At 45.4% G+C, this 15,786-nt stretch overlaps 1 protein-coding gene across 2 annotated transcripts; it reads right to left on the reverse strand.

The window, feature by feature from the left end:
* Positions 1-3,063: 3,063 nt before the first annotated feature.
* LOC309707592 (uncharacterized protein) lies at positions 3,064-6,643 on the reverse strand. Of its 2 annotated transcripts, none has more exons than XM_082535013.1 (2): positions 6,383-6,643; positions 3,064-6,267 (listed from the first exon to the last, which is right to left on the reverse strand). In XM_082535013.1, the coding sequence occupies exon 2, from the start codon at positions 5,759-5,761 to the stop codon at positions 4,490-4,492; it is 1,272 nt and encodes a 423-aa protein (XP_082391139.1). In that variant the 5' UTR covers positions 5,762-6,267; positions 6,383-6,643; the 3' UTR covers positions 3,064-4,489. The 2 variants fall into 2 exon arrangements, with proteins under 2 accessions (XP_082391139.1, XP_082391138.1); XM_082535012.1 differs by having other exon boundaries at positions 3,064-6,547; positions 6,599-6,631.
* Positions 6,644-15,786: the final 9,143 nt, after the last annotated feature.

Here is a 15,786-nt window from a genome sequence, read left to right on the forward strand (position 1 = left end):
TCATCTGATTTGCTAGTAGATAGTGATGTCAGCCAAAGTCTGGAGAAGTATAATTTGTTAAGTGGTGAGTCCAGTCAGCATTCTATTTATTATAATTACTAATTCTTGTGTTTTTTGTTTCATTTTTTTAATCCCAATCAGTAGGGCTTCCAGTTTAGACATATAAATCAACAATTCTTCCAATTTTTTGACTGAAATCTTTAGAGCTTCCACTTATAGAATAAAATTCACTACTTCTTCCAAGATAGTAATAATTATTTCCTCTGCATGCAGCTTATCTTTGGAACTGGTCTCTGTCACAAGCAGAACAATAAGGACGAACAATGTCAGGTATGTACAAGTGTTGGTTCTACATATGTTTGATTTCCTCAGATTCAGTGGTCCCAAATGATATTCCAACGTTTTTATTTAAAAATTCATTGTGCTTCATGCAGTGGAAATACATTTTCAAAATGCTGACAATGAAGCACGCATTGGTCTGAGCCTACAAGATGAGAATCCTATAGGAGAACTTTGCAGGCAAGAGCAGTTTGTATTTGTTATACAGAGATACTTACCACAATAAAAGAATGCATCAACTAACACGTACATCTTATCCTCATAAACGCTTTAGGTGTTCGTGTGGGCAAAGAATGGATCCATTGACCTGTTGGATACACTTACGTCTGCTGCTGCGATCACTTTATTCTCTGCAGTGGTCTTGCTCCTGTTCCACTTCAACAAATACATCCAATTAAACAAATGCACATTAAAAGGAAGTTCAATAAAGTTTATTTCACTTTAAAAACGTTTGTATTCATTCTTGCACTGGGTTAATGGGGGATAGCAAAGTCCAGTTTGTGTAACATTAAGATTTACGTCATTTTTTTTGTAGCTTTTTACTCATATTTAGCTGTTGGAGTACTTAATGCCAGACTGGCGACCTGTCCATGACAGCTGGGATAGGCTCCAGCGCCCCCCGTGACCCTGAAAAGGATAAGCGAAAGCGAATGGATGGATGGACTACTTAATGCTGACAGGGGTCATTCAGATTCATATTTATGATTAATAATCTTTATCGGTTGTGTGAGTAAGGAGAAAAAAAATGCCCTATTCAATTATTCAATTATCTGTTCCTAATTTATATATATTACTACTACCACTATTACTAATAACAGCAACTTAGATAATAAGCTTTTGTTTATGTGGACATTCATACAACACTTTGTTCAATACTACAGAGTCAAAGTTAGATTTTCTTTTATTTTTTTACAACGTATACTTTCAAATTTAAAAAAAAAATAAATCCTAATGGTAGTTGTGCAAATCTTGTTAATTAAGTTAGTTGTATTAGTTATACATAATATGTCTAGTAGGGTCTCCCATAGCAAATTTGTCCTGGGTGAGGGACCAGACAAAGAGCAATTCAGAAGAAACTTATTAGAATATCACTGAGGGAACAGTTTCCCCTTCCCAGGAGAGGGTTATTGGGGTCCCGGCCTGGAGCCAGGCTCGGGAAGGTGCCCAAAGGTGAGCGTCTGGTGGCCGGCTGTTAGTCCATGGGGCCCGGCTGAGCATAGCCTGAAAAGATGATATGGGCCCCTCCTCTCGCAGGCCCACCACCCGCAGGAGGCATCATAGGAGTCGCGTGCATGTGTACCGTGTACCAAGCGGCAGCCAAGAGTGGAAGCCCTGGCAGACTGATCCCAAGACTGTCAATTGGGACATGGAATGTCACCTCTCTGGCAGGGAAGGAGCCTCATTTAGTGCGTGAGGTTGAGAGGTATCGGCTAAATATAGTTGGGCTCACCTCAATGCAGGGCTTGGGCTCTGGAAACAGTCTCCTGAAGAGGGCCTGGACTCTGTCTCAGTCCAGAGTTGCCTCTGTAAGAAACGGCGGGCTGGGGTGGGTTTTCTAATGTCCCCTCGGCTTGCTGTCTGTACATACCCGACAATGTCACCTTGGACATCACACTGCCAACATTTACACAATATGCGGCCTGTCCCACCAGGGAGGAGAGAATCTTAGATCTGCTCTACACTAATGCCAAGGATGCATACAGCTTCTCTTCTCTCTCCACACTGGTGGTAGGGCTGGGCCATATCATACCATTCATGGTAATACCGGTATAATGTTGGGCAACGATAAGAAAATGAAATATAAAATAGAATATGGGTGAAACACGGATGCGCAGTGCCTTTGTTTTCATATGCACATGACGGAAAAAGCATGGCGGAGACGGAGAATGAGAAGGGGGAAAGCGGATCGTTGAATGAAACGGATGAACCAGAACTGGTTTGTAAAAATGCTGCAACTTCAGTGGTGTGGAACTGGTTTAGCTTTTGTCCGTCAGATACACAAAAAAAGCACTATTTTTGGTAGTCATGCTAGCGGGCTGTCGTTATTACCGTGTTGTTTGGAAAATACGACGCACTTAGAATGAATCCTTTAAGTTTTTTTGAAAATTGACAGAGCCCCTTATAATCCCGTGTGCCTTATGTATGAATTCTGGTTGTGTTTACTGAACTCGAAATGAATTTATGTACACGGTGCTCAAAAATCTGTCAAATGTTCAGTACGACTTTGCTAAGCTACAAACCCGCACCGCTTGGTGGACTGTCGAAGCATTACGGAGCCTCACGGAGTGATACGTACTGTGCTTCAACATAATATTACCATATTGTGTGTGTATAACCTCTTTTTAAGTATTGTGGATGTTATACATGGTAATGCTGAGGATATGTCGGCCAATTTCCACTGGAAATGCCTTTTGGCATCAGTTGCTTGTTTAAGTGAAAATACATGTTTTCATACATTTTTAAAATATAAAACATCAATATATGTTTTTTCTAATAAAGTTGTTGAGTTATAAAGTATTTTGTCTATTGTCATTATATCATCAGTTATATCGTTAGGGTGAGAAGGGTCAGCTGAGATCCGAGCTGCATGCATCAGTGTCCTGGAGGTGTACAGGTCCTGCAGAGATGGGAGTCTGCAGCCAATCACCTTGTCAGCAGAGCGCACAACATGCTGCAGTCTCTGTTTGTCCCTGATAGTGGCTCCAGCGTACCACACAGTGATGGAGGAGGTGAGGATGGACTCGATGATTGCAGTGTAGAATTGCATCATCGTCCGTGTTGGCAGGTTGAATTTCTTCAGCTGCCTCAGGAAGTACATCCTCTGCTGGGCTTTCTTAATGACGGAAGTGATGGTGGGCTCCCACTTCAGTTCCTGGGTGATGGTGGTACCCAGGAAGCGGAATGAGTCCACAGAGGTGATGGGGGTGTCAGACAGGATGATGGGGAGGAGTGGAGCTGTGTGCTTCCTGAAGTCCACAATAATCTCCACTGTCTTCTGGGCATTCAGCACCAGGTTGTTGTGGCTGCACCAGGACACCAGACGTTCAACCTCCCTCCTGTAGGCAGACTCATCCCCGTCCGAGATGAGTCCAATAACGGTGGTGTCATCTGCAAACTTGATTAGCTTGACAGACTGGTGGGTGGAGGTGCAGCAGTTGGTGTACAGGGAGAAGAGCAGAGGAGAAAAAACACAGCCCTGAGGGGAGCCGGTGCTGATGGTCCGGGAGTCCGAGACATTCTTTCCCAGCCTCACATGCTGCTTCCTGTCCGTCAGGAAGTCAGTGATCCACCGGCAGATGGGATCAGGCACATTCATCTGGGAAAGCTTGCCTCGGAGATGGTCTGGAAGGATGGTGTTGAAGGCAGAGCTTTAGTCCACAAACAGGATCCTGGCGTAGGTTCCTGGGGAGTCCAGATGCTGCAGGATAAAGTGTAGGGCCATGTTGATTGCGTCATCTACAGACCTGTTGGCTCTGTATGCAAACTGCAGGGGATCCAGGAGGGGGGCCGTGAGGGTCTTGAGATAGGAGAGAACCAGGCGCTCAAATGACTTCATGACCACAGATGTCAGAGCCACGGGTCTGTAGTCATTTAGTCCAGTGATCCTAGGTTTCTTGGGGACAGGGATTATGGTAGAGGACTTGAAGCAGGCCGGCACATGATATGCCTGCAGTGAGGAGTTGAAAATGCCAGAAAACACTGGGGCCAGCTTGTTTGCACAGTGTCTGAGGGTGGCAGGAGACACACCGTCTGGGCCGGGAGCTTTTCGAGCATTCAGACTCATAAACTGCTTCCTCACATCTGCTTCATGAATATGAAGAGTTGTGGTGGGAGGAGGTGGTGTGAAATCCTCTTTTGTGTGGGGTGAGGAGGGGGGTGTTGTAGGTGAAGTGTTGGCTCTGTGGAGGGGGGAGAGGTGGGGGAATGAGTGTCCAAAGTGTCTCTATTGTTGGGGCCGTTGGAGGTGTGAAGGCTGCCTGATGGCTCGTCAAAACGGCAGTAAAAGTCGTTAAGGGTGTTGGCCAAGAGTAAGTCGTCAGTGGAGTGGGGGGTTTTAGGCTTGTAGTTTGTGATATTCCTAAAACCTTTCCACACAGAGGCCGAGTCATTCTCTGAGATCTGCTGCTGCATCTTCTCAGAGTGCTGGTGTTTAGTCCACTTCTTTAGTGAACCTGTACTTGGCCTCTCTGTAGCAGTCCCTGTCTCCGCTTCTGAACGCCTTTCTCTTTTCCAGCCACAGCTTTTTGAGTTTAGGAGTAAACCAGGGTTTGTCATTGTTATAACTCACCCTGGTGCGTGATGGCACAATGCTGTCCTCACAGAAGTGGATATAGGAGGTGACAGTGTCCGTAAACTCGTCCAAGCTGTTAGAAGCAGCCTTCATTGTGTCCCAGTCTGTATACTCCAAACACGTGCGAAGCTCCTCCACAGCCTCGTTGCTCCACAGTTTTTTGGTCCTCACGACAGGTTTGGAGAGCTTCAGCCTCTGTCTGTACGCGGGGATCAGGTGGATCATAATGTCGTCAGAAAGTCCGAGTGAAGCGCGGGGCACCGCACGATAGGCCCCGCTGATCGTGCTGTAACAGTGGTCTAATGTCCTCTCCTCTCTGGTCGGGCATTTAATATACTGCTTGTATTTGGGAAGCTCATGGCTCAGATTGGCTTTGTTAAAGTCCCCAAGAGCAATGATGAGAGAGTCCGGGAATGTCCGCTCCATGTGCAGTATCTGCTCCGCGAGTGCGCACTGAGATGCCTGCGCATCCACATCTGGCGGGATGTAAACAGCGGCCAGGATGAATGAAGCAAACTCCCGTGGAGAATAAAACGGTTTGCAGTGAATAAAAAGGTATTCCAGAGAGGAAGAGCAGTGCTGAGCAATCACTGTTACGTCTGTGCACCAGCCACTATTAATGTAGAAGCAGACACCTCCACCTTTGGTCTTACCAGAGAGAGAGGCCTGCCGGTCCGTGCGCAGCAGATGAAAGCTCTCCAGCTTTAGCGCGCAGTCCGGGATGTCCTCACAAAGCCACGTCTCCGTAAAACATAAGACACAGGAGGAGGCAAAGTCTCTGTTCATGCTTCTCATCAGGGCCAGTTCGTCTAACTTATTCCTGAGTGAGCGTACATTGGAAAGGAAGATCCCAGGAAGAGCAGTTCGCAGTCCACGTCTCCTCAGACGCACAAGTGCGCCGGCTCGCTTACCTCTCTTTCGGCGTCTCACTTTCCTGATCAGAGTCTGCAGTAAATCTGCCGCAGATGCGACAAATATTGGAAGTAAATCCACAGGTGTTGTAGTCCTGTGGTTAAGAAGCTCTTCTCTGGTGTAAGAATATCCAGAGGAGTGCCCACACACAGAAGTTATGCACAAAAACAAGACAGAAGTAACGCACCGAAGCACCAGGGCATCCATACGCGGCGCCATCTTGGATCTTACATGGAGTAACAACAACAGGCGATGTGGCCGTCACACACGTTTGAGCCGGTGGCGGTGCTGCAGGCGACAGCATGGGAGCTGCAGATGGTGGCTGAAAGGACTCACCAGAGTTATCAGCGGACACAAGGTGCTGAAGCAGTTCCTCAGATCCTTCAGCAGGGACTGAAGATGTATGGAGCATCTCCTCAGGTCCCCCAGAAGAGGCAGAAGATAGCTGAACATAGGACCCTCCAGCAGAGGCAGATGGCTGAACGGGCCCCTGGGACCCTCTAACAGGTACAGAAGATGGCTGAATGGGCCCTTTGGACCATCCAGCGGGAACAGGAGACAGTTGAACAGGCCCCTCAGATCATTCAGCAGAGGCAGATGGCTAAATGGGCCCCTCAGACCCTCTAGCAGGTACAGAAGATGGCTAAACGGGCCCTTTGGACCATCCAGCGGGAACAGAAGATGGCTGAATGGGCCCCTCAGACCCTTCAGTGGAGCCAGAAGACCTTTTGTACCAGTAGACAAAAGGAAGTGTTAGCCATGCTCTCCAGAGCCCCCAACAGACAGAAGGAAGTGCTTGCCAGGCTCTCCTGGGAGCCACGGAGTGCTGGATTAGCTCACCTGAGTCACCAGCAGGAGCAGATGCAGGGCCAGTAGGTGTGGGGACCCCTGGCTGTATAGCTAGCTGAATTGATGGTTGAGTGGATGACTGAACTGATGACTGTACTGACTGTTGAGTTAATACCTAAACTAATGATTGAACCATAAGCTGCTTTAATGATTGAACTGCACACTGGGGATGTAGCTGAACCACAGACAACAGAGTAGGTAACTGACCTGCAGGCTGCGCTAAAGTGCTAAGAGCAGGAGACTGGGCTGGCACTGGAACACGAGCCCAAGCTGGTGACTGAACTGCAGACAGCTGAGCAGCAGGTGAGTGAGCTGAAGACTGAACCGACGGCAACACTGGAGACTGAACCGATGAAAATACAGACAGCAGGGCTGCACACTGGGGAGATGATGGAGGCTGAAGTAGGAGCTGAGTAGGATCACACATTGACAAATGACCAGGCTCAACGAAAAAAGGTTTTAGTGAAATCAGCTCACTGTTCAGAGTGAGCAGATGCAGGTGGACAGCAGTCCCTTAAATCTTTAAAGCCAGAGCTGACAGTCTCAGGTATGGTTTCAGAAAAGGGAGTCTCTGTGATCATAGGTAAAAATCAGGGAGCCACCGTTATTACCATTAGGCATACGAAAAACAGCCCCAGAATAAACAGTCCGAATTTCTGAAAAAACAGAAAAAGTATCTCTTTCACTCACCACATCTTGCTGCTCTGAAGTCCCAAAACCCTGCTGTGGAGAGACGTGCTGGCAGCGCGGCTCTGCTTTCTTCTCGGAGGTGGCTCCGACGGGCCAGGCATCTCCACGTCCAGCTGGTCCGTACTTCCACAGCTGCGGCGACAGAGGTGTGGAGTTGTTATAGAGGACCCAAAATGCAGGCACGGCTTAGATACAAGGGAGTTTTATTCAGGTTAGGTGCAAACAGAGGTGGAGAGGGCATAAACAGAAACTAAGGATAACATACTGAGAAAATTAATAAAACTGAAAACCTGAAAACTTAAAACGTATGGCAGAAACACAAGAAGACTCGGGGAGACAACACAGACAGTGCCACGAGGAGCATGAGGGAGACACGGCTGAACCTAATTGACATGACGAGACGGGGAGAACTGAATGCACTGACATAAGACACAGACCTTCACAATAAAACAGGTAATATACACTGACAGAACTAAGAGACATGACATGCAGAAGGGACACACAGATAGGGATGACTTTAGTATTTTAGTATTTATTTATTTATTGTCATTGTCAAGAACAATGAAATTGCATTTGGGGCTTCCATACAACCCAAAAAAAAAAAAAAAGAAGAAAATAATAAATACCCCTTAAAACCCAAGTGTACATATTTAACCCAGTGTGACTCCAATGCAATAAGACAATCCTTAGCAATAATGACTTAACACTAAACTGAGAAAAATCATAACCCAAAACCAAAGAACTAGAAAACCACAACCAGAATATATAGCATTAATAATAACAGACACAAAATGCTGGGTCAGATGAACCAGGACCATGACAGGTGATTGATTACACAAAGTCAGAGGTAAACTCAATTCAGTGCCAAGTGACACAAACATTTGCTTTGAGCTGCCTAATAATTTAAGGTAAAGACCCTTAAAATAATACAAAGAAAACTGAGTATGAGCAAAGGGTTTGATGACAGCTGCAAGGAAAACCTCCCTTTTAACAGGAGAAACCTCCAGCAGTACCATGCCCAGGAAGGGTCTGCCATCTACTGTGACCAACTGCAAGACAGGATGAAGCCTCACTGTGAAAGACAGCCAGAAATTAATAATGACTAATATTCAAAATGCAAAGAGGTGTATATACACATAGCAATTGAAAAAAGAAGATAGAAAAAGAAACACTCTACGCTTCTCTTGAGCCTAACTTAAAAGCCTTTCTATGATTGAGGGTTTAGAAGATCATTTCCAAACTATTTAAGCTGTATAAGATATAAACTGTTCCATTAGGTCATTAATATTGGCTTTTTCAAATGAAAGAAACTATTTTCACAGGATTGCCTTAATTTCCTTTGAAAGTCATTTGACTACTAGGATGTAATTTCATTATCAGAATTCACCTGCCTGACATCCTACTCTGATCCACAGCCCTCTCAACCTCCTAACCTCAAAGAATTTTTATAAATTTCTATAAGTTACATTGACTTGCACTGAGAGCCATTCCATAATCAGAATCAGAATGACAGAAACCAGCGTTTAATTTCCTAATCAGAAGAATCAGGACTCTGTCGAGGCCCAAATCAGTCTTGGACAGTTAATATAGGTATGAATGATCTTCATTTAGCTTTCTGGGGCTCTTCTTCATGAATACTCCTCCATGATGTCCCCATCTCCATTGTGTTCTCTTATCAGCTGAGTTTATCATACCTTTGAAGCAGAAGCTCCTGTGAAAAAACACTCTACAGGGCTCTAGACTAACTTTTTGCCATGGGCGTACCGGTACGCCTAACTTTAAAGAGTTAGGCGCACACAAATTGTCACGGTCTGGCTAGGGCAGACCGTATGTTGCAGGGAAGGACTCAAGCGCAGACCGAAATGAGATGTGAATAACAAAACAAGCTGTTTATTAAGGCAAGAAACGAGGGTACAAAATAATAGGGAATCGATGAAAACTAAACAATGACCTAAACTGGGTGAACTAAAACGAAACATACAAAACTCTAAACATAACGAACTGACAGGGATACCTGGAGCAGAGACATAGGAACAACGGAGCAGTACAACGGGTGAATACAACGGACGACCTGACAAAGAATGACTGAGAACACACAGACTAAATGGACACAGGATGATAATGAGGGAAGTGGCAACACCTGGGGAAACAGCTGGCACACATGAACATAATGACGTCACAGTGGGAGAGTAAAACTGAACACGATGAACACAGAAACGCCAGACCTCTTCACAATAAAACAGGAAACAGAGTGAGACATAGACATGACAACCTGAACTTGACAACATAAGCCACAGACATGAAATACATGAAAAGCAGGGGAGACTTAACATGGTGGAAACACGAGGGGAAAATAACTAGAAACACCTAGGCATGAAAACGATGAACTTAGGAAACCTGAAGGCTACATAAACTAAACACAAAACGCTGGGTCAGCAGACCCAGGATCATGACAGAGCCCCCCCTTCAAGGGCGGATTCCAGACGCCCAAAACCCCAAAAAGACAAAACCAAGGCAACCCACCAAGGGCGGGCGGCGGGGGCCCAGGACGGAGGGCCAGAAACAAGGCCACAAAACAAAACGTCCAACAAGAGCACAGGAAACAGTTCGCAACTCCTCAGGGGGCCGACCCGGAGGGTGACGGTCCAGAAGTCCATAGTTGACTCGAGCAGGGGGCCGGCCCGGCGGCAGACGGCACAGGAGAACACAGTCAAATAGTTCCGGGGGCCGACCATGCGGAAGGCAGCGGCGGCGACGAAGGAGACCACGGAGCAGTTCAGGGGGCCGGCCGCGCGGAAGGCAGCGGCGGCTCCCAAGTGTCAGGCGTACCGGCCGAGGCTTGGAGGGCACAGGACCAGGCGACGCTGAAGCAGAGGCAGAGGCTGGACCAGGCGTAGCAGAAGCAGAGGCAGAGGCCGGACCAGGCGTAGCAGAAGCAGAGGCTGGACCAGACGAGGACGAAGACTCGGATGAAGCCGGACCAGACGAGGATGAAGACTCGGATGAAGCCGGACCAGACGAGGACGAAGACTCGGATGCAGCTGGACCAGGCGAGGACAAAGAGTCGGATGAAGCCGTACCAGGCGAAGCACAGGCTGAAGCCGGACCAGGCGAAGCACAGGCTGAAGCTGGACCAGGCGAGGATGAAGACTCAGATGAAGCCGGACCAGGCGAAGCACAGGCTGAAGCTGGACCAGGCGAAGCACAGGCTGAAGCTGGACCAGGCGAGGATGAAGACTCAGATGAAGCCGGACCAGGCGAAGCACAGGCTGAAGCTGGACCAGGCGAGGATGAAGACTCTTTTAATCTGAATGATAAAGTAAGCGCTCAGAATAAAATAAAAAGGTTGTAAAAATAAAGAAATAAAATTGTTACAGACTTGTTACAGACAGCTTTGTGCACTGGTAACCCACTGCTACTGCAGGTTATTTCCCCAACTTTATCAGCATCTGGAACTCAAGGACATCTAGTGTCATTTTGTGTCTGATATAAACCCATACATAAATAAAACAAACTTAGCAGTGCAAAAATAACTGTAGTGGCTTCTCCTGCTAAGATACAGAGCCAAGATTAAACAGTTAACAAGGTACATTTCCCTCTTACCCACAGAGATAGTATAATACAAGTGTGAACTCAAATACATACAGTGCATTAATTCAGCAGAAAACGGAATATAGATCCCTCTGAGATGAATGGCGAAGTTGGTTGCAGCCACTCCTGGTGCCTTAACCGTTGCACACTTTGCATTCAAAACAGATCTCACAGCGAAAAAAGGCATTGCACACCCACATAACACCAATGCAAGCTAGCACTCCCGTGAATGTCTCTGTAGATCCCCATGATCCCTTGCGCTCTCAGGGGTACCCCAAAAGAAACAGCGCCATCCAGTGGCATGTCCCATAATATCGAACTTCCACCTGGCTAAACCAAGAAGTCAATCTCTAATACCATAAAGGTTATCTCAATTCCAGGAACACAATCCCAGGTTTCAAGAGCTTCATCTCAATTCCAAGAAGTCAATCTCTAATACCATGAAGGTTATCTCAATTCCAAGGACACAATCCCAGGTTTCAAGAGCTTCATCTCAATTCCAAGAAGTCAATCTCTGTTATGGCATGCATAGGGTCTTTCTCTTCAACACCCTCTGCTGGTCATAATGGGAATTCTCACCTGCTTTTATTTTGCTGGGGTTTTTCTGTGTTCCTGTGGGTAGAGGAAACAGGAAGCTGGTCGCTTGTCAGCCTGCAGGATATGTTGTTGCTCTTTAAAACGTTTCTGTCTTGGAGAGTTATTGCTTGTGAGTATTAATGTACAACATGTTTACAAGTTTATTTGGTGCATTTCTATTACATAGATTTGTTTTGAAACCAGTTATTTCATCTGCTATGTTTATCTTTGAGGAAGCTAAACTCGCTAAGTTGTATTGTGATCAATACTGAGTCGCTGTTGATTAGACATACTATATAACAGTATAGTTCATATCCTAGAAATGTGTGTCAAGAGGAAAAGACATCTTGTGACATTTACTTTGTGTTTGTTTTTAGTTTTACGGGAAGAAAAGGATGTCAATCATTGAACTATTGACGAAGTAAAAAGCCTTAAACTTACTTCCGCCTCCAATGTTCATTGAAACCGTTAGCTGTCTGTCAAGTTGGGCAAAGGGACGCACAATACGGACAGAACAATCTCTAATACCATAAATGTTATCTCAATTCCAAGAACGCAATCCCAGGTTTCAAGAGCTTCATCTCAATTCCAAGAAGTCGATCTCTAATACCATAAAGGTTATCTCAATTCCAAGAACGCAATCCCAGGTTTCAAGAGCTTCATCTCAATTCCAATGTAGCCTGGCTAAATTAACCAGCCCAGAACACAGATTATCTTTGGGGTTCTTTTAATCTGAATGATAAAGTAAGCGCTCAGAATAAAATAAAAAGGTTGTAAAAATAAAGAAATAAAATTGTTACAGACTTGTTACAGACAGCTTTGTGCACTGGTAACCCACTGCTACTGCAGGTTATTTCCCCAACTTTATCAGCATCTGGATCTCAAGGACATCTAGTGTCATTTTGTGTCTGATATAAACCCATACATAAATAAAACAAACTTAGCAGTGCAAAAATAACTGTAGTGGCTTCTCCTGCTAAGATACAGAGCCAAGATTAAACAGTTAACAAGGTACATTTCCCTCTTACCCACAGAGATAGTATAATACAAGTGTGAACTCAAATATATACAGTGCATTAATTCAGCAGAAAACGGAATATAGATCCCTCTGAGATGAATGGCGAAGTTGGTTGCAGCCACTCCTGGTGCCTTAAACGTTGCACACTTTGCATTCAAAACAGATCACGCAGCGAAAAAAGGCATTGCACACCCACATAACACCAATGCAAGCTAGCACTCCCGTGAATGTCTCTGTAGATCCCCATGATCCCTTGCGCTCTCAGGGGTACCCCAAAAGAAACAGCGCCATCCAGTGGCATGTCCCATAATATCGAACTTCCACCTGGCTACATTCTCCCCTGCTTAAGAGTCAACGTCCCCGGTGACTCAATTGGTATATCTCAACTCATGCACTGCTTCTTTAAAGAGGGCAGTACCCATATTAGTCAATAACTGAGACAGCACCTCAGGGCTCAAGGTGATGGCATGACATGCTGATACAGGGACATGGTAAGGGTTTGAATGCACTCCAGCATTAGCTCTTTTACTCCGACGGGGCACTGGTGTTGGTGTAATGACCCCAATATCCCTGTTGGTTTCAGTAGCAACTGTCTCTGGTGTGGACACCTGCTCAGAGGCAGACGGTGCAGTAACACGAGCATCATCAGTGTTTACAGACTCTGAAACGCCACTGCTTTGAACTGCTTCCGTCTTCACCAGACCCTTGCTCTGCAATTGGGTATGAGGTTTCTCCGAACAACACATACTCAGGATCTGAATCTGAACAGCCTGTTTTCTCTTCTGTCATAGGACCCACTACCACAGGGGATTCATTATTTTTCTTTTTCCTGGGTGCAGGAATTGGGCCAATACAAGGTTAAGGTTAGCTCTGTGAACCCGTTTTACTGGCCCACCCTCCACAGGCTCCACTGCATGTGTGCTGCCCTGGACTTCGACAACCCTATAAACCACAGGGCTCCAGGCGTCTTGAATTTTGTTCCTGCCTTGGGGCCAGTGTCGCAGATAAACTAACTGACCTACTTCAACAGGGGGGCAATAGACCCGGGTTTTGTCCAGCTCAAGCCTTTCTGCTGCTTTCTGCTCCGTGTACTGCCTTGCTCTGTTATGTGCTTCATTTAAGCGCTGCTGATGCACAACCAGCCAGTCATGTCTCTTATCAAGCACCTGCTCCTGCCCCAGTAAAGCATCTACAGGAAGGTGGGGGTGCACTCCAAGCATGAGGTAATACGGCGAGTGACCTGTGGTGGCATGGGGAGTCACATTTTATGCATACAAAGCTGAGGTGGAGGCCCAGGCAGCTGAGATGGAGGCCCAGGCAGGCCTAGGCTAACTAGGCTAATTAGTTGTAGCCAGTCCAAATCACTGATGTTTGAATTAGGTCCAGGATTTAGTTCTAAATCACCAGCCAAAAGTAGCATCAGAACAAGTTTCAGAATCTCCAGCAACAGTTGTGGTATATTTGATTGTTCATGTTTACCTGGGGGTGGTCTAGCATGACCAAAATCCAAGAATCTTGTGAACAAAAGATGTTGACTCCATTTGGCTGGGAAAGTGGTATAATTATCCAGCTTTCTTGGACGTGTCAAACTCCACAGAAGATAAAAATGTATAAAAACAAAAAGACAAGTTGATGTCAAGATCCAGGGGTTTTTAGATGGTTTTTTAGGTGGGTTTTTTGGCAGGACCTGCCAAGCTGTGTGTCTGCACCCTAGCAGCCATCTTGAGAGTTCAACTGGTTCTTGTTATGGATAAAGTGTCTTCTTTTTGTTTCAAAACAGTGGATAACGATTCGCTGATAGCTGCCAACATCTGCAAACAAATATAATTCTATAAAGTTGTTCTACATAGTGTGTAACTCAACCTATAGAGCGTTATTAAATGTATTGCTAATGCAATATATGCAGTATGGCACATTGACTTCCAAGGAAATTTTAGACGTCACTCATCATCAGAAAGGTTGCCGGCCCTTGACAAAGACATTAATCTCAGTTCCAAGAAAGCAATCTCTAATTCCAAAACCATTCTCAGTTCCAGGAATACAATCCCAGATACCAAAAACTGTATCTGAGTTCTAAGAAGTAAATCTCGAATACCATAAAGGTTATCTCAATTCCAAGAACGCAATCCCAGGTTTCAAGAGCTTCATCTCAATTCCAAGAAGTCAATCTCTAATACCATAAAGGTTATCTCAATTCCAAGAACGCAATCCCAGGTTTCAAGAGCTTCATCTCAATTCCAAGAAGTCAATCTCTAATACCATATATGTTATCTCAATTCCAAGAACGCAATCCCAGGTTTCAAGAGCTTCATCTCAATTCCAAGAAGTCGATCTCTAATACCATAAAGGTTATCTCAATTCCAAGAACGCAATCCCAGGTTTCAAGAGCTTCATCTCAATTCCAATGTAGCCTGGCTAAATTAACCAGCCCAGAACACAGATTATCTTTGGGGTTCTTTTAATCTGAATGATAAAGTAAGCGCTCAGAATAAAATAAAAAGGTTGTAAAAATAAAGAAATAAAATTGTTACAGACTTGTTACAGACAGCTTTGTGCACTGGTAACCCACTGCTACTGCAGGTTATTTCCCCAACTTTATCAGCATCTGGATCTCAAGGACATCTAGTGTCATTTTGTGTCTGATATAAACCCATACATAAATAAAACAAACTTAGCAGTGCAAAAATAACTGTAGTGGCTTCTCCTGCTAAGATACAGAGCCAAGATTAAACAGTTAACAAGGTACATTTCCCTCTTACCCACAGAGATAGTATAATACAAGTGTGAACTCAAATATATACAGTGCATTAATTCAGCAGAAAACGGAATATAGATCCCTCTGAGATGAATGGCGAAGTTGGTTGCAGCCACTCCTGGTGCCTTAAACGTTGCACACTTTGCATTCAAAACAGATCACGCAGCGAAAAAAGGCATTGCACACCCACATAACACCAATGCAAGCTAGCACTCCCGTGAATGTCTCTGTAGATCCCCATGATCCCTTGCGCTCTCAGGGGTACCCCAAAAGAAACAGCGCCATCCAGTGGCATGTCCCATAATATCGAACTTCCACCTGGCTACATTCTCCCCTGCTTAAGAGTCAACGTCCCCGGTGACTCAATTGGTATATCTCAACTCATGCACTGCTTCTTTAAAGAGGGCAGTACCCATATTAGTCAATAACTGAGACAGCACCTCAGGGCTCAAGGTGATGGCATGACATGCTGATACAGGGACATGGTAAGGGTTTGAATGCACTCCAGCATTAGCTCTTTTACTCCGACGGGGCACTGGTGTTGGTGTAATGACCCCAATATCCCTGTTGGTTTCAGTAGCAACTGTCTCTGGTGTGGACACCTGCTCAGAGGCAGACGGTGCAGTAACACGAGCATCATCAGTGTTTACAGACTCTGAAACGCCACTGCTTTGAACTGCTTCCGTCTTCACCAGACCCTTGCTCTGCAATTGGGTATGAGGTTTCTCCGAACAACACATACTCAGGATCTGAATCTGAACAGCC

Source organism: Aulonocara stuartgranti (genome assembly GCF_965226115.1).
Source record: "Aulonocara stuartgranti genome assembly, chromosome: 5".
Classification (NCBI taxonomy): domain Eukaryota; kingdom Metazoa; phylum Chordata; class Actinopteri; order Cichliformes; family Cichlidae; genus Aulonocara; species Aulonocara stuartgranti.